Below are 24,818 nucleotides of genomic sequence, written 5' to 3'. Positions count from 1 at the left end.
GAAAGCAAAAGCCACACACACAAGCAAAGCAAAACAAGAAATTAATTCACTTCTTTCCCATGGACAGGCAGGTGTTCAGCCATCCCCCAGGAGAGCAGGGCCCCATCATGCATAATGGTTACTTGGGAAGACAAACACCATCACTCCAAACATCTCCCCTTCCTCCTTCTTTCCCCTGTTTCACATGCTGACTATGATGTTATCTGGTTTGGAACATCCCTTTGGCCAGTTCAGGTCATCTGTCCCGGCTGGACCCAGACTCCTCACCAGCATGGCAGTGCAAAAAGCAGAAAAGGCCTTGGCTCTGTGTAAGCCCTGCTCAGCAATTACAAAAATGTCTCTGTATTATCAACCCTGTGCTCAGCACAAATCCAAAACACCGCCCCTTACCAGCCACTGTGAACAATTCTACCCCAGCCAAAACCAGCACAATAATGTATTCTTAAATCGTGTAGTAGATCTTCACTAAAATTAAAGGATGCATGAAGGAGACTAGCACAGTGCGTGAATGTAACGTGAAGACAGCACACGCTGGACTTTGTGTTACTCAGGCTAATAAGTAACTGAACAGAAAAATTAGAAACTTTTGTCTTCAGCAATTACCAACAAAACGGATCTTTCACCAGGCAAAGGTCAAAGCCAGCCTACTCATTAACAGATTTATCTGTTCCCTTAGAGGGAAGCATAAATATCTCTTGCTACTGTAAGATAGCTTTCTCTACATCAGGCCAACAGAGTAATAATGATCATAAAGTGAATGAAAACGGGCTTCTGAAGTCTGAGTAGGCAGAGGGTTTTTTTCCATGTCATCTATGCCATGTTAACTAGCACGACTGCTAGTGACAGCTCCAGCTGCAATTCCATGACTCAGCTTTTAAATGACACCTAAATGGCATTTCCACAAACCAAAGCTGAAGGTTTAAAAGCTGCCTGATTCATCCAGCGCTGTGTTCAGTTCTGGGCCCCTTGCTACAAGGACACTGAGGTGCTGGAGTGTGTCCAGAGAAGGGCAATGAAGGCAGCTAAGGGTTCTGGAAAGTGCAGAATGTCTCTGTGGGTGCGTGAAAGCCAAGGAGTACTTTCTGGGAATGGAAGGACAAAAAAGAGGTGAAGAATATTACCTGTATATTTAACCTATAGGAGTTAGCTGTCAGCAAGAGTTTTCAACTTTAAAGCGTAAAAGCATTGGGACTTTTGAGACTGAGTCCAACCATTAGCATGGCACTCCTGGATCCACCACTAAATCATGCTTCCAAGTGCCATATCCACATCTTTTAAATACCTGCAGGGATGGCGACTCCATCACTTCCCTGGGGAGCCCGTTCCAGTGCTTGACTTCTCTGGTGAAGAAATTTCCTAATATGCAATCTCAACCTTTCCTAGCGCAACTTGAGGCTGTTTCCTCTTGTCCTATTGTTACTTAGGAGGAGACCAACACCTAGTTACAACCTCCTTTCATGTAGTGGTAGAGTGATAAGGTCTCCCTTCTCCAGGCTAAACACCCTCAGCCCCCTCAGTCATTCCCAAGACTTCTGCTTCAGACTCTTCAACAGCTTTGTAGCTCCCCGCACCTGCTTCAAATGGGCAACTCAGCTGCACAGGGTAATCTCAGTCAGTACAGAAGTCATGTCTGCACCAGAAAGATTAAGGCTATTTTAGGCTCACTGCTTTTTGGTTTCTGGTTTTTTTTGGTTTGGTTTGTGTGTGGGTGTTTTTCTGTTGTTGTGTGGGGTTAGTTTGTTTTTCTTTAAATGTATGACACTGGCTAATGTGCTAAATAAGTAGGAAAGTGTGAATTAATGGACACAGATTGGCTTCGCTTACTTAAGAAGCCAAAATCCACAGAGTTTTAAAAACAAACCAGATATTTATTTAACCAAAATACTTTGCAGAAGTTGAAAACAGAAGCTACACAAATGGCTTTAACAAAGGCGCACATTCTCCCCCTCCCAAATAAAACTATAATTGACACCATATTTAAAAAAAATAACAACCAAAAAACGGTGGTTTAGGACTTCCACAGGAAGATTTTTTTAACAAGTTTGCCAGTTTATACCACTGAGCACAACAACTAGCTGCAAATGTGAAACATACTCATTTTCTTAGTTCTCTATGAAAGCCTACTAAAGCTTAAACTATCACCTGCACTATACTCTAGAACATGTTAAAATTCACTGGAATAACACAAGGGATTTGAACAAGGCCTTAAGGAAAGTCAGCATCAAGGACCAGTAAGCATTAAGTGACATCTCTGGAAGATCTGTAAGACTACTTAGAGGCCACATTTGCATATTAAAACACACATTCTGCATTGGACTCTGATGACTCTTCTAGGACTTTGAACACACCCATTTTTTCCTTTTTCATTTTTTCAGAGGTCTTCATTTGATCTAAGATTAAAACAAATCAAACGTCAACAATAACATGTAGTAGAAAACAGATGTGGAAAACAAGCTGACATTTGGAGAACAAGTTGATAATACCATTTTGCTCCTTCATCAACAGTTGGCTACTAGAAGTTTGTGTTTGAAAATATTTTTCAGTTGTATTCTTTTAGAAAAAAATGTCAACATCTCTGGCTAAATGTGAAGGGAGAAAAACGGTTCTAAAAGCTGCCTGAACTAGTCTCATTCCCTGAGAAAAATACACAGAAAACCTTTTTAGTCAAGTTACCAGGAGAAACATAAAGTTACAGCTCTGATAAGTAATATTCTTTCCAAATATTCAAAGACCTGCAACTTGTTTTCCTGGCACTTGCAATCACTTTGTTGCCCTTCCAGTGAATATTAAGCTAATGAAAAAGTATTATCTTTATATAAATGTAATAATTATGGCTTACCAGGGTGGGAGCTGGCATTTCGCTTTCCAAAGCATTAACTGCAGTTAGCTATAGCAAATATTCAGTACATGATGCTGGACTAATATCTTTGTATTAACATTTTTTGACAACTTTATTGTATCAATTTTGCTTATCATAGCAAAGAAGAAAAAAAGCAACCACAAAAATATGATGCACACTAAGAACACAAAATAAACAGCACCTTCTTCAACTTGAAAAGAGGAATCAGATTGTTTCAACAGTCTAAGCATGTAAAGATATAGTTACTATATTACCCATGCATCAAGAATAATTCTCTATATAATCAGTCAGTCAACTGAAATAAGCAGTTTTACAGAACAATGCCTTAAATTTTTTTTCCTAAATTATCTAAAATGCAGCAAAAGTTTCCTACGGCAAATTCATTTTACACAAACTACACACAGCACACTTATTTAAGGCTAAAATTTTTACTTCTAAATTCTGTAATGACTGGGGTTTTTTTCCTGTATCTATGCTTGGAGTCTTGTTCTGCTAAAGATGCTGAGGGAAACACGGCAGACTAAATCTACTGATCACACAAAAGCATTCTAAATCTATGAACTGGACAAGAATTTTTCCTCTCAGGAAAGTTAAGGGGTTTTTTTTTTAATAATATCTTGGCCTGATCAAGCACTAGAATTTGCAGACAACCTCAAAAAAGAGTTGTGGTTTGGTTGGGGTTTTTTTGCTAAATAACCATGGCAACTCTGAAAAGCTTGATTTATTTCCCCCAAATGTTAGACTTGACTTCTTTCCCCAAAAAATGTTAGATAATGTTAGACAAATGTATTTTGAATTGTAACAATATCAAAATATGTTTGGAATAAATCTTTCCTGAGGATAATTTCTATTTTGATCAATTACAGCAACTCTCCTTGAAAGCTGCTTTGCAGAACACCTCCTAATCTATGCTTGTGGTTCACAGTATGCTCAGGGCATGCCATGCCTGAATGTGGTTCTCTGGAATACTTTTGTCTAAGTTCTGTTATTTCTTCTCCAGCAAACCACATTGAAAATGTCAGCAAGGGGAATAAAGGGTCCTTTGTCAGATGAACAACACAGCTGTAGGGAAGTGAAGCTATGGCAGCTTTCTACATACAAAGACACTTTACAAAATATGAATTTACTGTTGAACAGAATAAAGAAAACATAAAAACTCAGACTTACCAATAAGATCACTTCTATCCAAAAGTAACTCTAGATCTTTATCACTGATTACTTTTTCTTTAGATCCTTTAACCTCCCTGTTAAAGAAGAAATAATCTCTCAATACAGATAAAAGCATGTCCGTATTGCATAATTGCATAATTGCATAGTTTTCCCACGTAGCAGAATCCCTAGGACATTCTTTCCTCTATGCAGATCCACATACCACTTCGTAAGACAAGAGAGCTCTTGAGAGCTGCTTGCAAGTTACAAGTTATAAACTCATGGTCCAAGAAAATATGAAATCTGCATACCTCTCATAGTCTCTGGATTTCAGCAATTCTATTAATTCCTGAGGGTCCAGGCAGCTTTTTGACTGTGCTAGACCAGATTTTCCACCTTTAAACTGATCTGTAGAAAGAATAAATTTTAAGAAAGCACACAGAGACTGGAACAAATTACTCTTGAATACCAAAACTAATGCTATGTTTCACTGTTTTAGCCTCAGATAAACACACCTTACACTAATAGTGACAAACTCAGAGGTACATGAGGCTTTGCATGCAGGCCTTTCTATAATGTGTATGTATGTAGATATGTATGTAGTATGCAGAAGAACTGATTGAAACACCAATTCAACATGCACACACGCACAAAGAGCAGAAAAGCCATTAGTTCTACTTACTGTAAAAACATTGTAAATAAAGTTAGATGGTGGATGCTGAAGTTTGTTCCCTTTGTATTGTAAGCTGGTTAAAACAAAGTAAGTACTATTAACCACGAGACAGGAAATATGTGAAAGATGTGTGGTTTGCAGAGAGAGCAGCCTCAGTTTAATGAAATACAGACATGACAAAATAATACCCCTGACACAGGCTGCTTTTTTGAGACTATGCTAGCACCTATTTACAGCAAATCTGGATGTCAGTCCAAGTATAAAAAACATTATACAAGATTATTACCTAACCAAAGCTGAGCATGGATGAAGTCAAATTCAGTCTTGCACGTTTCAAGGAGACTGGCAAAGACTTGCCATTCTGTGCCAAGTTTCCTCAGTTTTTATCATGAACACATGTACCCATTTTATTAATGTGTCTTCACTGATTCCTTTCATCACACTGCTCTTCTTTCCTGTATCTTGGTATCAGAAATCCTCCCTACATCTTTTCCCATCTCCCTTCAAGAACTCTTGAGTTTATGTGTGAAGTGCAAATCAGATTCAAGTTCCAGAGTGGTCTGAGCTATAGGACTCTTTCCCCCATTAACATCTACAGCAGTGACACACAGGCTAGGCTGCAGGTCTTTTCATGCATTATTAGTGATGCTGTCTCTCCCTTTTAGCTTTCAGAGTTTCACAAACCATATGGTATTAAATTAGTGCTGTGCAGGTCTCAAGTTGCCATAATAGTGACACAAAGAAAAATACAGTTTCCTAAGCAAATTTCTTCAATGTAACAGAAGCACAAGATGGAAAGCCAATTAAAAAAAAAAAAAAATCATTATTTTGTAAACAATTCCAGTTCTTAAGCTCCAGCCTTTGTACTGTATATATACACCCTACACAGTTAGTTTTGTGATACTGCTTCCTCATTTACTTCTCCAAAGTTCCAGCACTCTTTAGATATTCAAGGTAACAGGATCCATAACATCAGCTTTACACTTACACAATGAATCCAGAAGTTCCTGAAGGGACACCCCTACCTAAACTGCAAGATTTACATGTGATACACCAATAGATGCCAAGATAAATATTGAACTCATTGCAAAACTGAAGGCATTGACATTTAGCTTCCTTCAGTACAAGGAGTCCCAGGCACCAGTGCTACCTTAGCACATGGCACTCATCTCTTAGAGACCACTTCGTGCTCATCTTGCTGCTTGGGTTTTAACTTCAGTTTGGACCATAATCAAATCATTAAAAAAACCAAGCCAAACCAAACAAGTATATTGGTCAATAACATGCCTACAAAGAGGCAGTCCTGGCAGTCCCACCAAGACAACAGTGGCAAAGAGATGACAAAGAAAAAGGCTAATGCTAGTGATGCCTTTTCCTGGTCTTAAAAATCAAGAGTCAAACATGGTTAAAGAGGAAAAAGGGGTTTTACCTTGGTATTTATTTTAAGGATCCTTAGGTGCACACGTCCAGGTCGAATGCACTGAAATGCATACCATAATGCACCCCCAAAAGATCTGGTATAACATTACAGGTCTTACTAATTAGCATATCTATCCAAAATTCCCCAATGAGAGGCTTGAATGAGCGCCCCCCCCTCAAGGAGCCTTCCCCTGGATGGTTCTATCTTAGTTTACAGAATGTGTTCTGGAGAGGACCTTGGGGTCTGGGGCACCCTAACCCCTACCTACGAACCTTCTAAAATGTTTCATCTCCTAGCTGAACAAACAAGTCCAAGAATGTAGGCAAAAAGCACTAAGAATACAGAAGTTGTAAAAAGGTACAACAGGGGTATAAAAGGAAAGGCAAAAATCTTCATGGCATCACTAGGATAAAGTAATTATCAAAGATTAGTTAACATCATCCAGAACCAGAGGCAAACCTCAGTTTAGGCTTGACAAGCAGTGCACTGTGCAGCAGACAGTTACGGGGGGGGGCCTTTTTGCCCCTTTATCCCCTCATGAAAAGGCTTTTTTTCCCCACAATATGAGGATACAAGAATGATGAGTAGTTTTTAACCTCCTTTGAAGCTTAATATAAAACTAGTTATCATTCAGAAACCACGTTATAAAAATTGCAATTCTTCAAGTAAGCTTAATGTTTGGAAATTGCTATATATAAGGAGCTACAGTCCAAATGTCACAAACAGAATAAGCTACAGAAGCAAAGCAGGATTCCTATAGGATCTGTACAAGAAAAATTCATCCCCAAAAGGGACACTTCAAAGCAATTACATTCTAAAAATTTCTGAGCATGACCAGCTATATAATCAAGAACACCACAAGAATCACCATTGTTCTGCACATAAACCCAAGGACTATTGTTCTCTTCAGGACTGGCTAATTGTTCAAACAGGACTTGTCTTCTGTGGTTATAACATACTGGACAGAGGCGAACAGGATACTGGAATTTGTTACAGCTTGAGATTTAAAGAGGTGACACATGTTGACACGAAGTCCTAAGAGAAAGATACTAACTTTTGTGGATAATCAGCTTCTCCAGCTTCCTCTTGGCAGCAGCTCTCTCCACAATCTTCTGGTCAATAGTATTGGCTGTCACAAGACGATAAACAACTACTGGCTTTGTCTGACCAATTCTGTGACACCTGTCTTGGGCCTGCAAGTCTGACTGGGGGTTCTGAGCAGATAAAGAAATGAATTAGTAACAATTTAGTTACGCCATTATCCTTTTTTTAAAGGACATACCACACACAACATTTTTAATGGGGAGCTCAAAGTCAGTGCAGAAGCAGAAGAGACATGGTATAATAGAACTCTATCACTCTTGACTCTTAAGCCTATCCACAAGAAGCTCTGCTGCTATAGCTGCACAGGGAGAGAAACCCAACCGGCCTGGACTGCTTCTGCACCATGTGCTGCAGTTTTCTACAGATAGACATGGTTAATATGACAGATTTAGGTGAGAATTTTAGTTGTAGGTTTCTTTGTGTTGAATTTTGTGTTGGGTTTCTTTGTTTGAGGATAAGAAAGTGTTTTAAAAGTTTTCAGCCATTTCTGAAGCTGCTTTAGCTCTTCTGAAGCTGAAAACAGCAGCACTGTCTACTAAAATAATGTGAAGATGCAGAGGTCCCTCAGTCATTTCTTTCCATACCTCTCTTTTTCCTAGCCTCCAGACTTACAGGAGCAGCAGAATCCTAGCTAGCTAAAACACATGTGGCAAGTCACAGAGGAAATTCAAGGAGCTGGTACTAATATGGCAGCTGCTGTAAACAGGGAACCTGTAAAAGGTCCAGCAACACTCATATTTAAGTAATAAAAAGAAGGAAATGTATCGACAACAGAAAAAAACCTCCTGCTTTTGGTAGCTCAGGGCCAAACTCAGAAACCAACTCTAATGTTGTATTCAGTAACTCAGGACTTTTCAAATGAGGCTGTATTATTTCACATACAAAATGAATGCACACACTACCATTACTTTCATGTAACACTTCATTAAAGTTATAGAAATGATCTATACAATAATGGGTCCATAAATGGTTATCAAAAGCAGCAAGAGAAAGCATTTTTGACATGTATCACTAGGTTAACAATCTGTCAACATACCCAGTCACTGTCATAGATGATAACTGTGTCTGCCGCAGTTAAGTTAATGCCCAAGCCTCCAGCTCTCGTACTCACTAAGAATAGGAAGACTTCAGGGTCAGTATTGAATTGACGCATCTGGAAGAGAATTCATCTATTAGAAAAAGTAGATGGACCAAACATAACATTGCTAATGTTTTATTTTGAGAGCCCTGTTTAAAAAGATAAACACAGAAAATACAACACAGGCTGTCAGAGGTTTTAAGAAGCACTGCATTTTAGGCATACCTCAAGGCAACGGTTAGCAGCACACTTTGCTGCTTCAGTATTTCTGAGCCGCAGTTACTAAGGCAGAAGACAGTTTTCAACATAGAGGTGTTTTGCCTATTAAAGGCAAAATGCTGTGCAAAATCATATCCCAGTGTCACAGCAGAAGCAGAATTTGCAAACATGCTCGTAGGGCATGTCCATCTACTTACATTTTCTTCTCTCTCTGAGTAGGACATAGAGCCATCCAATCGACTAAATTTGAAGTCTCTCAGGTAACAGTAATCCATCAAAATGTCAAGCATCATAGTCATTTGTGAGAACAACAAGACCTACAAAACCAGAAAGACTCCTTAATAACATTTTTTGTTCATAAGGAGATGACTGTATCTCACCCCTCCAAAACCTTCAGCTTTACCTTATGTCCTCTCTTTTTAAGTTCTGGAAGCATTCGGTCCAAGAGTAGAAACTTGCCTGAATTCTTTACTAAATCTTCATCAACCTTGGAACAGGGAAAAGGGGATCATATATTAGGAGGGAAAGAGACCAGTGGTTTCCCCAACTCAGAAGCATCAACAAAAGCCGTCTGAGATCTCACTGAAACAAGCGTGCACCATTTTCTTAACTAAAAGCTGTCATATTGGAAGTAATGTTAATTTTAGCACACAGCACTGAATCACTTAAATCATGATGAAACTAAATCGAACCCCACCATTTCATATGCCCAAATAATTATTTTTAAAAACTAATTAGTTTTCACTCCATTTCTGGAAGGAGAAACCCTCATGTTGTTAACTTTTCCTCATGGAATAGTGCTGCTGTTTCTTTCCCACCTTGTGATTAAGACACAAGGCTTCCACCTACTGGACACAAAGAGGCATCGCTGAACAAGTTACTACACATCAGCCAAGTGGTAAAAGTTCACAGCAAGTTTTCACACTGCTGCCTTAAACCCCTCTTCAAGAGAGCTTGTTAGATCTAATTCTTGCCATGGGCTGAGGGCAGGGATATAGAAACTTCTACGGTCTGAAACATACAGCAGCCACCTTGGTAATTATGAATACATTTTCCTGAGCAAGTACTAACTCCTGCAGGTGGTGTCAGTTGTCAAACAGTCTCCATTTTCTACACGCTAACTAATTTTCCTCATCTCCCTGACTGGGGAATCTGCTTTTTATGCACTGACTTTACACTGATACACTTCAAAAGCTTACTCTGGAGTACAGCAGGCTCTGTTATCACTCACAAAATAGGAAACATGACTACACATACCTACAAACCTACATCTACACTTAGAATGTACAAGCAACTTCCAGGTCTTCAAGATTCTTTCAATTCAAATTAGTTCATACTTTCCTATATTTCCATCTGCTTTGTGTAGATTGAACTACCAGCTGGTCTTTGTGATATAATTTGGATTTTTTCCCTTTTGAGGAAGAATGCTGTATTCTCTGAGCAGACGGCTCTGCTGTACTTGGTTCTTCAACAACTCACACTTCAATGTTACCACTGCACCTCCTGCAATGTGCACAATTTATCTCATGAACAGTTCACCAAGGTTAGCATTTGTTCCAAAAAATAACCCTTGTGAGGAGACCCTGAGGCAGCCCCTAAAGCACCTGGAGTCAATGGAAGCCGGCAACTGTTTGAGTAACTCTCCACCAGCGGAAGGGCATTGTCACAATGATGACCATCACAGCATCACCATGCAAAGACTGAATGGGCACAGCAGCTGAGCAGGTCCCTGCAACTGCTGCTGCAGGAAGTTTCAAATAATGATTCAGTATACTGCTGGAATTCAACAGGAGGCATATGCCAAATACATTGAAAAGGTCATTCTTTACTGCCATCAGCTCACAGTCTATTGCTTTTTAATGGCTGGAATAAATTTTCTCTAATGCTTTTAAAATATGTACCTTGAATTGTTGTGTAGCAGGATCCAAAGGATATTCAATAAGATAGGGGTGATTACAACACTTCCTCAATAACATCATAATATTCTGCAGTTTAAGGTTCACCTCAGAATCCATAGGAATGCTCACTTCTACCACTGGCCTTGAAAAGACACAACACCTTATTAGTACTGAAAGTGTCCCCGTATTATGCTACAAATATTTAAGAGAAAAAAACCCTACAAAAAAAGCAAGCAGTAGAGTCACATGCTGTGACATCTCAAAATCCCTTATAGTTTGTAAAGCTATTACCAGACAAAATTTCTTAAAGAGTGCCACACTTGGCAACGAGGGCACAACCGTTTGCCGTTACTGATTTAAAATATAAAGGGCAGTCAGTAATAATTAGAAGTAGAATTTAACTTGTGCAAGTCACCATCAGAAAAGGGGACAGCAGCAAGACCTCTCCAGACCACATGGTCAGATTTCCTGTGGAGCAACACCCAAGATGTTCCAGAATCAGCTCTCTGCCTATCCCAATTTGGCCACATCACAGGAATCACAATGAATACAGCTATTTAGTTCTTCCACATGTAAGTACTGTGTCCAACATAAGGGATCCATGCATACCATAAAACTAACACAAACATGTATTTGTTCTTGCAGGCTACACTGAAATACAATAAAAATCTAACAAAATAAACACATTTCAGCCTGAAGATACTCCTTATGCACAAGGGACTTTCAACCAATTTAGAGCCATCAACAGAAGGAAGAAGTGGAGGACATTTGGAGTGACATTGTTTGTCTTCCAAGCAACTGTTATGCATGATGGGGCCCTTCTCTCCTGCGGATGGCTGAACATCTGCCTGCCCATGGGAAGCAGTGAATTAATTCCTTGTTTTGCTTTGCTTGCATGTGCAGCTTTTGCCTTCCCTATTAAACTGTTTTTATGTCAAACCGCAGGTTTTCCAGCTTTTACCCTTCTGATTCTCTCCCTAGTCCTGCTGGTGGAGCTGAGAGCGAGCAGCTGTGTGGTGCTTGCCTGCTGCCTGAGGTTAAACCACAACAGTGTCCTGAAGTTAACTATAACTCTAATGAGCCAGTCAGTGATGGTACAACCTAATCACTGCTATTACGGCTCAGTGAATACCAGGTAAAATCAAAGAAACAAACCATAAAGCTACATGGATAGTGAATAACTAAATGCCATTCTTCCTGATCAATTTCAGTAAGCAAAGCTCTGGAAGCAAACTAAGAGGGAGATAAACAGTACAACAAGAAAAAAAAATATCTTTCAAGGCAGGCACCTCTCTTTTTCTACTTCCTCTTGCATTTTGCTGATTAATTTTTCCAAGTCATCAGGTGAACCATTATGTTCTTCACAATAATCAACCACTTTCCGACTACGGCGTTTTGGTCGGCCTGTAGAGCTCAACTCAACTACTTCTTCCTGTGGGAAATGAGAACATTGCCATCAACAGCAGCCAGCTTCAGAATCAAAGGCCTGTGCTGATCCAAGAATTCTCAAAACAGAAAAGAGGCCTCAGTGATGTGCATCATGCAACACTTATCTAGATTCAGCAGCTTAAATTTTGGCTATGTAGAATACGCAGCCAAATTGAAACGGTCTGCAATTGTAGATTATGAAAGTTTCTGTTTGATTTACAAAGCTACATTAATACCTTACTGATTCTAAGCTGAAACTGTCAACTCTAGGAAAACAGTGTTCTTTCCCCCAAAAGCTACAAGTAATCAAGAACATATTTATACTTATATTGTTCTAGTTCTGTGCCACAGGTCTATCACAGTAACTGGCACTGTTATAGTAGATAACAAATAGATCAGACTACAAATTTAAGCAAAAAACCAGGTTTAGTTACAACGGTAGTGAAGCAATACCAATGTGGTTTTGCACACAAGCTATTAATAGCAAGCACATTTCTAACATCCTTATCAGTAGATACCTCATTATTTCCAAGCAGTTTCCTAATGGTGCGATTGACAATGGCAGTATAGAAAGTTTCCTGCTTCTTTGCCAGTGGTGCATACACCACAACTTCTCGTTTAGGAGGAACCTCAAGAGCAACATCCGATTTCAGCCTTCTCAGTAAGAAAGGTGTCAGAATCTGAAATGGTGAGCAGATGTCACAATTACTCAAAGCTGTCAACACAGCTAGTTTAAAAAAAAGAAAACAGGACAGCAACACAGACACATGCCTGCTGTAATACTATTTTGCCAATTTAAAGCAAGAGAGTTAATTTGCACATATATTTAGTTTTTTAATATGGATGCCAACTCCAAAAGTTTCACGCACATGCTAGTACTAACGTGTTGAAACAACATATCCACTGACATTTTAAAAATTTTAAAATGCTTGGTAGGGGTGCAGTAGTAACTACATTACAGACCCTTCTTACAAATTCCAGTAACTGAAAGTAATCTTATTACAAAACTGCTCATTTTGTTATATTTCTTAAATCAAGTTTTTCTGAAAATGCCCAAAACCTTTAACCAAAGTAAGTAAATTGTCATCAACAATTATACATAGAAGATACAGTTTAGATCCCTCACCAGCAGCTTATAATGAAAAAATGATAGGTCTGTAAGCATTTACCTCCACACACTCTTAAAAAAAAGAGCTCTAAGTAAAAATTTGAAGACAGGCATATTATATAACTAGTTTATCAAAAGGTATTTTGTTCAGCACCTGAAAGTTCCACAAGTTCTCTCCACGTTATCTTTGAGCAAAATAAATACACCAATAAAATCTCTTGGTGAGATGAAGTCTGTAACTGCAATTAAGTTTAACTAAACTCAATTCAGTTCCAAGAATAAAAATGAGTCGCTATCAAAGAGATAACATTTTCCCTTTACCATTTGTAAGTGCTGTAAAGATTGAAAAAAAACACCCCACAAGTCTAAGGAAGTCCAGAAGTGCCACAATAAAAACCTCAGACCAGAATTCGGCATCACAAACAAGATTTTGACATGTTTCACAACACTAATGGTCCATGTTACAACTAAACCATGAAAAATACAAAATGAAGGATAAATGAAAACCTGATGCAGCATATGCAAGATGTTTTGCTCCCTTTCTTTAGCAATAATATCTTCAGCAGTTTCTGTAATGCTGGTAATATCAAACCAGGATTCAAAGCTATAAAAACAAAGCAAGGAAAAACATAGCTTACTTCATAGCTATTATTCTTCATTATTTTAGTATCTATTCTTCTCTTATCCTGTGATTTTAAAAAAAATAAAGCACTCACATTCATCATGAATGGAAGATGTACAGGAGGAATTTCTGAAATATACCTGTCAATTCAGATGCTTAAGGTTTTAAGTGGTTTGTAAAAATACTTGTACTAGTTGGAATATTCATTATTGTCTATTATATTCCATCTAGGTTATAACATTTTCAAAAAATTAGTCTAAAGACTGTTTTGGCAATGCTCTTCCACCTGACTCCCTACTGCTGCAGAAAAGGATCTGTGGGTCCTGTGCCTGCCAGCCTCACACAGCTTTATCCAGCACCTTTGACAATTTCAAAGCAGCACCCAGCATTTGTGGTATGACAAACATCTCTCACCGCAAATGTTCACGTCTTAGCTCAGAGCTGAGCTTCCACTATCCAGGGAGATGACAATTAATTCCTTCCTTTCCAAAACAACTTAGTGTGAGGCAAGACACATTTCAAAGCCCTTACCACCAAATAATCATACTGAATTACAACCATGCCATAAAACGGCTCTTCACATGCTGATAAGTTTAATTATTAAAGAGTCATAATAACAGTCAAACAGAACAAACAGAAATAGTTTCCACGATCAGATTGCAACCTACCTTTTCAAATCATCAAACACATCTGGTAAAAGGAAGTTAAGCAATGACCAAAGCTCTGCCAAGTTGTTTTGCAGAGGAGTACCAGTCAACAGGAGTTTATTGTCTGCATTAAATCGTTTCAATTCTCTGATAAGGCGGCAATTCATATTTTTAATCCTGTGACCTTCATCTACTATCAGGTATTTCCAGTAGCAGCTCTACAAAAATAAAGGTTATTTCAGTAAATTTTCGCTTTATTCCATCAAAACAGATGTCACATTAAATAAGAAGCACTAATAAGACTGGCTGATATTGCCTGTTACAAAGGTTCTATTTACTGTTTTTCACTTTGCCAGACTAATAGAGCTGAGCCCAAACAGTTAATGTCATACATCTGCTTCATGGTGACTGCCTTTTAGAAAGCTTAGGTGGTTAAAATAAAACTTCTACAAGAAGCTCATCTTGCTGAAACAACCATTGTGATGTTAACCACAGTATTTACACACCAAGTATAGTTTTTACTCCAAGCATCCTTAACCACCATCTACAGAAAGGCAACAAAAAGAGCAGGTATGCTGTAACTATCTGCTTTTAGAATAATGTTCTGTTTGAAGAACTTAAGCATTGAATTGCGGAGCTACTACTACCAAGGAAACAGAGTGAATGCCAATATACATGCTGCAGTATGAAACTGTATAGGCAGCATGTGGGTTTTTTTACTGTGTTCAAAAGCACTGCTATCAGTGCTGAGGCACCACACAGTCCTAGGGCTAAGAGAACTCAGATACCTGCAGGGCATTTCTGTCTCGCATTGCTATTTCAAAGGAAGTAATGACCACAGGATGGATTTGGAGTGATCCTTGTCTTCTGTGAATTTTATGAACCAGTTTACGACGTTCCTGCTGAGCTCCATGATAGAGCATTAGTGGAATCTGTAAAAAAAGAGGTTACAAGTCAGGACAACAATGCCCATTTTAACCTAATGGGAAGAGAGTAGAAATATTGAGATCTCTTACAAGAAGGCTGTAAATACATAGCAAGTCACGGTACAGCTCATAGTAACCACATAAACAACTACAATTAAAATGATGCTCTATATAGAAAGTTTCAAGGCAAAGAATTAGAATAGAAATTAAACCATTTGTGCTTTTAAACCTAAGGAAGAAAAGTCTTCATTTCTTTTACCTCCGGAGTAAATCTCTTGAATTCAGACATCCAATTTGGAAGAGTAGACAAGGGACCACATACTAAGAATGGACCAGGGACTCCTCGCTCCACCATCAGTGCTATTGTTGCAATACACTGGATTGTCTTCCCTAGCCCCATTTCATCAGCTAAAATGCCATTAATACCATTTTCCCAAAGCATCTGCATATGCAAAAGAAAAAAAAAAAAAGTAAATGCAAAATAATCAACACAGATTTGGAAACACAAAGACATTTAGGAATGTAACAGCCATGGAAACTCTCTACTAGGCCCATTTTATACTACAGATGAAGATGATTCTCCCTATTATAAAAGTAAATACAAGCATCTTGTAAATGCTGGATATTCTCATGTAGATGTATCCCTTCCTAGCCAACTAAGCACCTGACTAGGGCACAAAAACCAGACCAGTATCAAAGGAAAGTATGTAACTTAGTGTTGCATCAGAAGGCACTTTACCTGCAAGCACAGCTCACATTATCCAAGGTTTTACTTGTCCCAGCACCAAAAAATTCACTTAGCTCCGCTCTCTAAAAGACCAAATGACTGTGCTGACATTTCAGTTTTATCTATTCAAGGAGCTGCTGTAGGCATGGAGCTTCTGTAGCTACCTCACCACAAGAAAAAGGTGCACTTCCTGGCCAACACAGCCACCTGCTCCAGCCAAAGCTCTTTGTGCAGACACTGCCTACTCTGACAAATGACAGAGCAACCTCTCACAAAAGAGCAGAAAGGAAGACAGAGAAGTGCTCTTTGGCCACTCTCTACTATTCATAAAGGTACATAAAAAGGTTATTATAACTGAGGGCCCAACTAAGAAAGCTGGTTTTCCCTCCCAAGGAGGCGTGTCTTCACTAGGCACTTCCCAGGAACAGAAGTGAGTGAGCAAGTTTAAGGGCACTCACTTGAGGGATGAGTCTAAGCATGTTGAAACAGACTACGTATGCTTGTAGGGAGGAAAAACAGAAAGAAAAAAATCTAAGAATTATGAGATAAGTAGCAAAATTAAAATTAGTTTTGACTCTTACAATTTTTGTAATTTTGTAATTCAGCTTGCATGCTGAAACAGGTAGAAGTTAAAAATATATGTGGGTAGTTTTGATGGCAAGTTCCTATAGTTTTTTATTTCAGAGGCTAAAGACATAACATTTTTAACACATTGTGTTAATATTACTAGTTAAGACTCCAAGATACAGAGAATTAACTCATCTGTGTCAAGCCTGCAAAGGTAACAGATCTTTGAATACCTATGGGCTAGGTATTGAAGCCCTTGAGAGAGAAAAATCAGACTGTCCCTCAGTAGGATGTGCAGTCCTTCTGCTTTCACAAACTCTTTGTAAGGAGAGGTTGAACAAGAAAACAGATGGAAAAAGGGAAGATGGAGAACACAAGCCAGAAAGTCTAAAGGCTTAGAAACACCAATATCCTTCCCATACTGAAGTATTTTATCTGCTGTTTGACAATTTTTTTGTAACACCAGATTCTTGTACCATGAGAGATCATAAAGAACTCTCTCTCCTCTTCACCTTCTCCATACCAACTACAATCACAGGCTTCTAGTATCTCGTCATCTCCATGCCTGTTTCACCAGCAATTCTGATCAAATTCAATTGCATCCATACCCTTAGCCACTCCATGCCTTCCACTTGGTACCACCTCATTACACCACCAGTAAAAATCTTTGGCTGCTGAAAAGGCACTGGTTGTCCATTAAATTTTCGCACTGGATCAAGAAATTGCTTGGCACTGTGTCGTACAGCTTGACACAATCTGTCCTTAATGACGCTATTTGAGTCTCCATTTTTCTGCAGGTCTTCTGGATGCAGGTTGTCAGCAGAGCTTTCATCCTATAGAAGGAAGGTCAAGGAACATGTGACAAGTGGAATGCACATCAAAGCCTGCTAAGACATACTTCCTCCCAGTTTACACCAGCCTTAATGTGCAGTGAAGTAACTCAGTCTCTGACACTAAGACTTCTTTTGAGTTAACTGTCAACTCAAGAGTAGACTTTATAGATTCTTTTCTCCTTTAGAATTCAAGGGCAGCAACAGCTATTGAAGCTATCTGGCTTATAAATTTCTACCCATAAAAGTAAGCAGACTTAAAACCTTCCTCACAGAAGCTGGCATTGAATGCAGCTATTTCTCTTCCGTAAGCTGAAGGGCTTTCCCTTCTGTAAGCTGTACCAATGTCGGGAAGCAATTCACACTGTCCATGTAGCTCTTGAACTACAGTACAAGCAAAAAAGAGACCTCACCTGTCATCTCCACACTTGAATGCTTAAAAATTACTGTCTTAAGGTCTTAAACACCAACACAGATGTTTTTTAATAAATACCTATTTCCTTTATTTCTGAAACTACTAGCATTCTATAAAGTATAAATACCTTCAAATTCAGTTTTTAAAAAAATAAACTAAAAGTTTTCACCTTGGATTTCTGAAATAAGTATTTAAGTGCATTCACTTATGCCACCTTTCTAACCTTTAATTCAGAACTTCAATAACTAGCAAAGATGTTTATTTACAGGTAAAGTTTAGAGATACACTACAAAGTATAAAAAGCCCTCCCTTCCGCTGGGCTTAGCGCTCTTAAACTGCAATAATTTGTGTCAACATACCTGATTTTCCACTTTACTTTTTTTTGCCACTGATAATATTTCCTGGAAACAAATGGGAAAAAAACATGCTTATGTGCTTTTCAACCTTAAAGACTACTGTAATTCGTATTTCACGTAATCGCTTCATTTATCTTTCAATCTAGACATACTTTAAGAAGCTTTCCATACAACATCCTTAATCATACAAGTGACTCTAAAACAAGATCACAAACCACATATTATATTTCAATTACAAAGGGTAGCTGAAAATTCAACTGGCAATGTAGACTCTTCACAGCTTGCCTCCCTAAAGACTTAAAAAAACAAAAAGAGTATCCAGCCTCTACAGCTGTGACAAAACTGCTTGTTACATAGATCTTTGCTGGAAGAAAGTCCTATCTCACAGACAGACTACTGATGGCTGATAATCTCTGATACCAGGGTATAAGAATGGAGTGTTTTAAAATATAGATGTCACAGAAATTGGCTCACCCATTAAAAGTTGTGTTACAAAAATCCAGACAACCTATTTATAGTTAAGGCCTACCTCTTTGGACATAATTTCTGATATGTTGTATGTCCCATCTTCTCTCCCTCTCTTCTTTTTTGCACCTGTAAGATATTGAGTTTATACAATGTATCAAACATTAAGGAATTCAAGTACTGAAGTACTTGAAAAAAGTACTGAAACCAGTACTGAAAAAAGGCAAAGCCTAGTACATTACCTGCTTTCTCCTCTTTGCCATCAACTGGATTTTGACCCTAGAAAATGAACATAGGAAGAGGTTCATCATCTTATGCATCTCTAACTATCATGACACAGATAAAAAGATGTAATCAGACTCCAACCATTACCTTTGAAAGCTTCTTGAAACACTTCTACTATTAAACAGTTTTCAAAAACACAGGGAAAAAATTCCTGCTTATTTTTTCTTGTTATTTATTCACTATATTGGCTGAATAAGCAATCATTGCTAAATGAAAAAATTCCTCAAGACAAATTGAAACCATTTTCTCTAATAATGATTAGTCAAAAACATCCCCTAAAGATGACTGCCATGGTATGCAATTTTTAAGCACTTTCAAACAGTCCTACTGCAGTTAAAATAAATATAGTACATGAGATAGATCCTGCAAGTCAAATACTGGATAATCAAACTTACTTATTTTACTTACCTTGATCAAAACGAACATTGTAATTTCTCAGACTTTTATCCAGAAAGCTGCATAAAGTAGCTACTTAAACTTACCTTGGCAGATTTTAACATCATCTCTCTCTTTTTTTCTAACTTCTCCTTCCTTCTCTGCTCCTAAACAAAATAAAAACCACACATGCAGTTCTTATCTTTCCATAACACCCACAAGAATACTATCCACTACAGAAGTGATAGATTATGTTGCTAATACTGAGTTCTACGTACTCTATAGACTTTGTTTTTGCAACCCCACTAAGTCTGTTCTGATGTAGTTTAAAACAATAAAGCAAAATTTGGACAAGAAAGTACAACTGCTCTGAATTGCGTGTCAGTAAATACTTCAAATACTTAAATACAGTAATTTAGAAAGATTTGAACGAAAATATTCCCAATTGCAAACTCCTGAAGATTACATCTACTGCAGTAAGTTTTCCACTTATCCAACTTATACATACTACATATTCACTGCAGAACAGACAGCAATGTATATAGCCTAGAATGCCTTTAACAAAGAAGTGCTTTCATGTATTGAAGAACTCAAGATTTTCATTCTATCTACTATTTTGACTTGCTGGAAGCAGAGGGATCCTGAAGGAAGACATAAGAGACCTTGGTATTTATCAGATGGAACAAGATTTAATAGTGAAATACGCATTCTAGCAATACAATAACCATGAATTCAAGCTGATGGTTCAACTAGAGAAGTATTTTGGAAAGGAGGTTCCTGCAGTCCATCAGTGACCCTTTTTGGGGAATGTTGTTGTCCTTAATCTTTTCCTGCTCTTCCCTCTCTCTCAAGCATAAACTCTTACAAGCTTACCCTTAAAGATACAGTTAAGGAAGTCAAGATAAAGCTAGGCATTAACTCAGCAGCCCATGGATAAAAAAAAAAGAGAACATATAACACTGTTTTATGGAAGCTCTTGTTTGGGAACAACATGGCCTCAGATCACTGTAATTTATTGATTTGTTTGAGGGAGGCCTAAGTTAGCATCTTGAAGGTACATCTCATCCTCAGCTTTCAGTTAGTAACACAAATAGGTTACTCAGCTTCCTACTTGTCAGTTCTTTGCACCTTCTATCCTCCTTCCACGTTTTCTAGCTCCCTTAAACTTCAGTTCTTATTTGAAATACTTTTTTTTCCTTGCACTCAGGCCAAAAGAATTGTAAAGGCATCAGTGCCACCTTTACACTGTGACTTTAAATTATAGTTCATGTTCTTCCATGTCTAATTCATCTTTTAATTTATAGAACAAATTCTGAATACTATGTAAAGCATCACTTCACTCATGTGCAGTAGGTCCAGCAGATTTTAATGTTACTAATGCAATCTTAAAAACACTTTTACTTTGAACAACTGGATGGAGAAAAACCCAAACAGACAGCACCTTAAGAATCCCCACTGCAGAAAAGAATACACCTACCTCTAGCTGCTGCTGTTCCATTTTGGTTAGCAAGAATTTGGAATAGATGTTGCTTTTTTCAAGCAAATGTTGAAGCCTCTTATAGCGCATTTCACTTGATTCCCTGTCCCAAGAAGTGCGAGCCTGGCCGACAAAGAGAGATGTCAAGCATTTACAGATATAGCTGTGGTTATACTAAAGAACTGCTCCTTGTGTTAAACACATTAACTCAGAAGTGTCTCATACACAGACCCTTTTCCTTCCAGCCATCCTACATCTATGATTTGTGAGTGTATGGACTCACATGTAGCTGTGTGAGTAGCTGCAAGATCAAAGTAACTGAGGGTTGCATTCACTTGCTTATGCACCATACACACCTTCAGTATAGTATCACGTGGCATTCAAGGGCTCAAGGATGCCTCAACTCTAATTCATAGATTTAGAGCAAAATGAAATCTCAGTTTATTTGTAGTCTGCAAAATTTGTGAGGAAAAAAACCCTGACGAATTTCAGCACAGCTTCCCTAGCATTATTATATTCCTTCATGTACATTTACACCAAGTTAGTTTCTCATGAAGAACGAGATATACAGACAGCTAGGAAACCATCATGCACAGTTCACAGAGCTCAAGTCAATTCCCAATATGAAAACAGTAACTTCTGCTCACTTTGCTTACAAAATCCACCCATGCTTTTCACAGTAACTGCTGCTGAATTAGTCAGGACTGTACATTCAGAAGTTTGCAAATTACTCTTTAAAACTCAGATCAAGATACCCCAAAAAAGTAAAAAAACAGTAATTCTGCATTCATCTAACACTGCCTGTAAAACAAGTCACAGAATCATTTAGTTTGGAAAAGACCCAAGATCATCGAGTCCAACCATTAACCAGCACTGCCAAGTTACCACTAAACCAAGGATGCCTCGAAATGTGACATCTATGCACTTGTTGAGTGCTGCTTCCACACCTCCCCAGGCAGCCTATATCAGTGCTTGATCATTTCAGTGAAGAATATTTTCCCGTGAATTAAGTTTCCTCTTGTCTTGTTGCTCTTTACCTGGAAGAAGAGACAGACCCCCCCACCTGTCTACAGTAGTTGTAGAGTGAAAAGCTTTCAATTAGCATCTGCAAGAGAAACCCTAGAGAGACAAGATGCAGAGCTTTACAAGATGCTTATCTATGTCATTGTCTTCAGAAGAAACACAGGGGAAGGGCAGCTAAGACACAGAAAGACAAGGCACTCTTCTGAAACTAAATACACTAATAGGCAGGGAAATGGGATATTTCCTGAATCATGGGACAAACTGTGAGACACTGAAAAGGTGAAGAATGTCTGTCCCCCCAAAAATCAAACCTTGATTTTCTCCAAGTAATTCCAATCAGGTAGCGATCACACTTTGTTCTTTTATGAGAGGAAGATGAAGATCTATCTTCACAATTTCTCTAGAGAAGATTGCATTCTCATGATTTGCTTCTGCTCTCCTCAATCCAGGTTTTTACCTTCAGATGACAAGTACCTGAGCTCAGAAAGATCAACTCTTGATGGCAATGCCAAGAGAAAATGTAATTAACACTAACCTACTTTTTCAGCAAATTGCTATTGTTCACTTTTTTTTTGGAGTGAACACAGCACTCTTAATTGGTCAAACTGAAGGACTGTTGTCTTGACCAACTGCAAAAATTTCAAGTGGAAAACAGGAAACTCAAAGATGAACAGCACTGAACGCTAATGATACCTCCTCTGTCTTTTGACTCAAGCCTTCAACCCTCATGAAAGTGTTTTTTTCCCCTTTTTGACTGAAAAGGTCAAATATTTGCTACTCTTTGTCACCACTCTACATTCACACATATTTGCACAGTGGTATTTCTCCATTAACCCTCGAAAAGAACTGGCAACTCCTTTGCTGTACAAATCACCTGGCAGGGGGTTTGCCGAAGTGACAAGCATAAGAAACACCGAAGCTGCCCCCAGTAAGCCTGTGCTCACTACAGGAGTAAATCCCCTTGGTCTGACAGGCCCCAGACTGCACAGGGAAAAGGTAATAAAGCACACAGGACAATGGAGCGATGCCCTTACTAGAGGTAGTTCCATGGATTCTCAAGAAACGGAGAACACAAAAAACCACCACATCACAGCATTGTTACAGAAGTGGTTGTTGTGAAAGAAATTAAAATTCTAAGTCTTTTTCTCAATAGTTCCTGTGCAATGAGAAAATTTGCTCTACAAGGATTTCCTCCTTACCTTCCAAAAGTATTACCTCCAAATTTTTAGTTCCTAGTCTGATCAAGGAATACCTGAAGTTCAGACAGGCTACATCACCACTTACTGTTTGCAACAAAGAATATTATGAGACTTCTGGGAGAATTAGTATTTTCTAACTACAGTATTACAAAATAATGCATCCTTAAGACACAGTTATAAATCCCAACTTGTCTCAGAGAAAGGAAAAAGGGTCATCACAGTTAGCTCCAGGTGTTAGAGACTGGCATTTTTCATGCCATTAGAATAATGCTTCAATTTTTAAGACAGGGGAAAAAAAAAAACTCACTCTCCTGATTTCTCAATTATATTGAGTAATAACACTAGTTCCCTGAACTACATCTCTAAGATCCCCTCCAACCTAAACCATTCTATGATTCCTTAGAATACAATCCCCAAAGAGCATTTAAGAGAACAGTTCTTTCAAGCTGGTATTTCCTTATGTCTGAAACACAATGCAAATTATTATGCTATCAGAATACTATATAAGGGATCAGCACAGTTCTAGCAGCACCATGCTTTCATGTTCTCACTCCAAAACATACTGGTTAGTATCAACCAATGCTTAACATTAACGTTTGAAAACATTCTCAGCAAAAGGGAAATGAAGCATAGTAATGATTACACCACTTGCGGTGGGGAGGTACCATTTCCCTGAAGCAGTCTTTATTTCCTGTAACATAGGCAAGCCGAGGTATGCAAACCAAACATCGACTCCCAGCTTGATCACATGTACGCTTCTCCTGGCAGCAAAGCCAGGTCACAGGCAGCTCCTGCACAACCGTGTGCAGGGAAGAGCAGGAGTGCAGACCAAGATACTGACTGACATAAACCTGCTCCTTTTTAGCTGGGCTTTTTCAGCTACACTACTTCATCAATTCTGCATAAACTATACCTGCTACTGAAAGAAGGTTATCTCTGGAAAGGATCTGCAGAACTCTACTCAGGCGTTTGTGTGGTGAGGCTTTTTTAACCAAAGAGGGAAAGAAGTGTTAGGTATACTTAGAGAAACAAAACCAGAAAAGTTTTGTCTTTAACGTTTCAGACAGAAATTCAGAAAAATGTGAACTTTGAAATCAGCTCACTTTAAAGGCGTTATACCTTATATTTTTAGGCTCAGAACGACAAAAGCAAAGAGGTAATATTCTCACTGCAAATTTCAAGGCGTATCTTGCTAAGTGCAAGAGTTCACCGCTAGCCTTGAAAAACAAAAAGAAAAATCAAAGCCCCCAGTGGATGATCAAAAGGCGCTTATGCACCGCTGCACGGCCTTCAGCAACCCCTCACGTTTGTTTGTTTTGAAACCCAAGGAGCTGCACGGCCCCCAGACAAACCCCGCCGCCCGCGGGGACCCCTGCCGCCGAGCGGGGCCGGCCACCCCGAGCCGCCCCTCACCTTCTCCAGCATCTGCCGCTCCTGCTCCAGCCCCGCCGCCTCCAGCTGCTCCTCTTCCTGCAGCATGGCCGGCGTGATCACCGCCGCCTCTGCCTGCTCCCCCATCTCGGCTCCCAGCGGTTCTGCAACGAGCCCACGGTTACTCACGGTTAATCGCGGCCATCCCCGGCCGTGCCCCGCGCCCACCCCCGGCCGTGCCCCGTGCCCGCCCCTCACCGCCGCCACCACCGCCGCCGCCGCTGCCGCTGCCGCTGCCCGAGTTGCGGGCGGGCATTGCCCCGCCGCGACCCCGCTCCCGCGCGCGCCGCCTCACCGCCCGCCTCGCGAGAACAAAAACCGCGCGCCGCCCAAGCCGCGCGAGAAGTGGCGCCGTTCTCGCGAGGCCGCCGCCCCGCTCCCGGGCCCGGCGAGGCCATCTTGGCTGCTGGCAGGTTCCTGGCACAGGCGGGGCGCGGCCGGAGCCGCCGGGAGCCGCCGGGAGCCGCCGGGCCCCTTGGAATGGGCGGCCCGGGGAGCTGGTGGAGTCGCTCTCCCTGCAGCTGCTTATGGAAAGA

The 24,818-nt window shown here is 39.5% G+C and overlaps 1 protein-coding gene across 2 annotated transcripts; it reads right to left on the bottom strand.

Moving 5' to 3' along the window:
- Positions 1-1,847: 1,847 nt before the first annotated feature.
- Positions 1,848-24,542, bottom strand: HELLS (helicase, lymphoid specific). Of its 2 annotated transcripts, XM_039554148.1 has the most exons (22): positions 24,481-24,542; positions 24,265-24,386; positions 20,630-20,752; positions 19,260-19,319; positions 18,735-18,771; positions 18,557-18,621; positions 18,031-18,072; positions 17,035-17,259; positions 15,392-15,574; positions 14,995-15,138; positions 14,228-14,424; positions 13,445-13,541; positions 12,348-12,509; positions 11,691-11,833; positions 10,405-10,543; positions 8,907-8,990; positions 8,701-8,820; positions 8,243-8,359; positions 7,157-7,316; positions 4,321-4,417; positions 4,028-4,104; positions 1,848-2,390 (listed from the first exon to the last, which is right to left on the bottom strand). In XM_039554148.1, exons 1-22 carry the CDS (start codon positions 24,536-24,538, stop codon positions 2,293-2,295), a joined length of 2,550 nt encoding a protein of 849 aa, XP_039410082.1. In that variant the 5' UTR covers positions 24,539-24,542; the 3' UTR covers positions 1,848-2,292. The 2 variants fall into 2 exon arrangements, with proteins under 2 accessions (XP_039410082.1, XP_039410083.1); XM_039554149.1 differs by lacking the exons at positions 1,848-2,390; positions 4,028-4,104; positions 24,481-24,542 and adding an exon at positions 4,692-4,755 and having other exon boundaries at positions 4,327-4,417.
- Between the last annotated feature and the right edge of the window lie 276 nt (positions 24,543-24,818).

Source organism: Corvus cornix, chromosome 6 (genome assembly GCF_000738735.6).
Source record: "Corvus cornix cornix isolate S_Up_H32 chromosome 6, ASM73873v5, whole genome shotgun sequence".
In the NCBI taxonomy this organism is placed as follows: Eukaryota; Metazoa; Chordata; class Aves; order Passeriformes; family Corvidae; genus Corvus; species Corvus cornix.
This window is presented reverse-complemented; position numbering and strand designations above follow the sequence as displayed.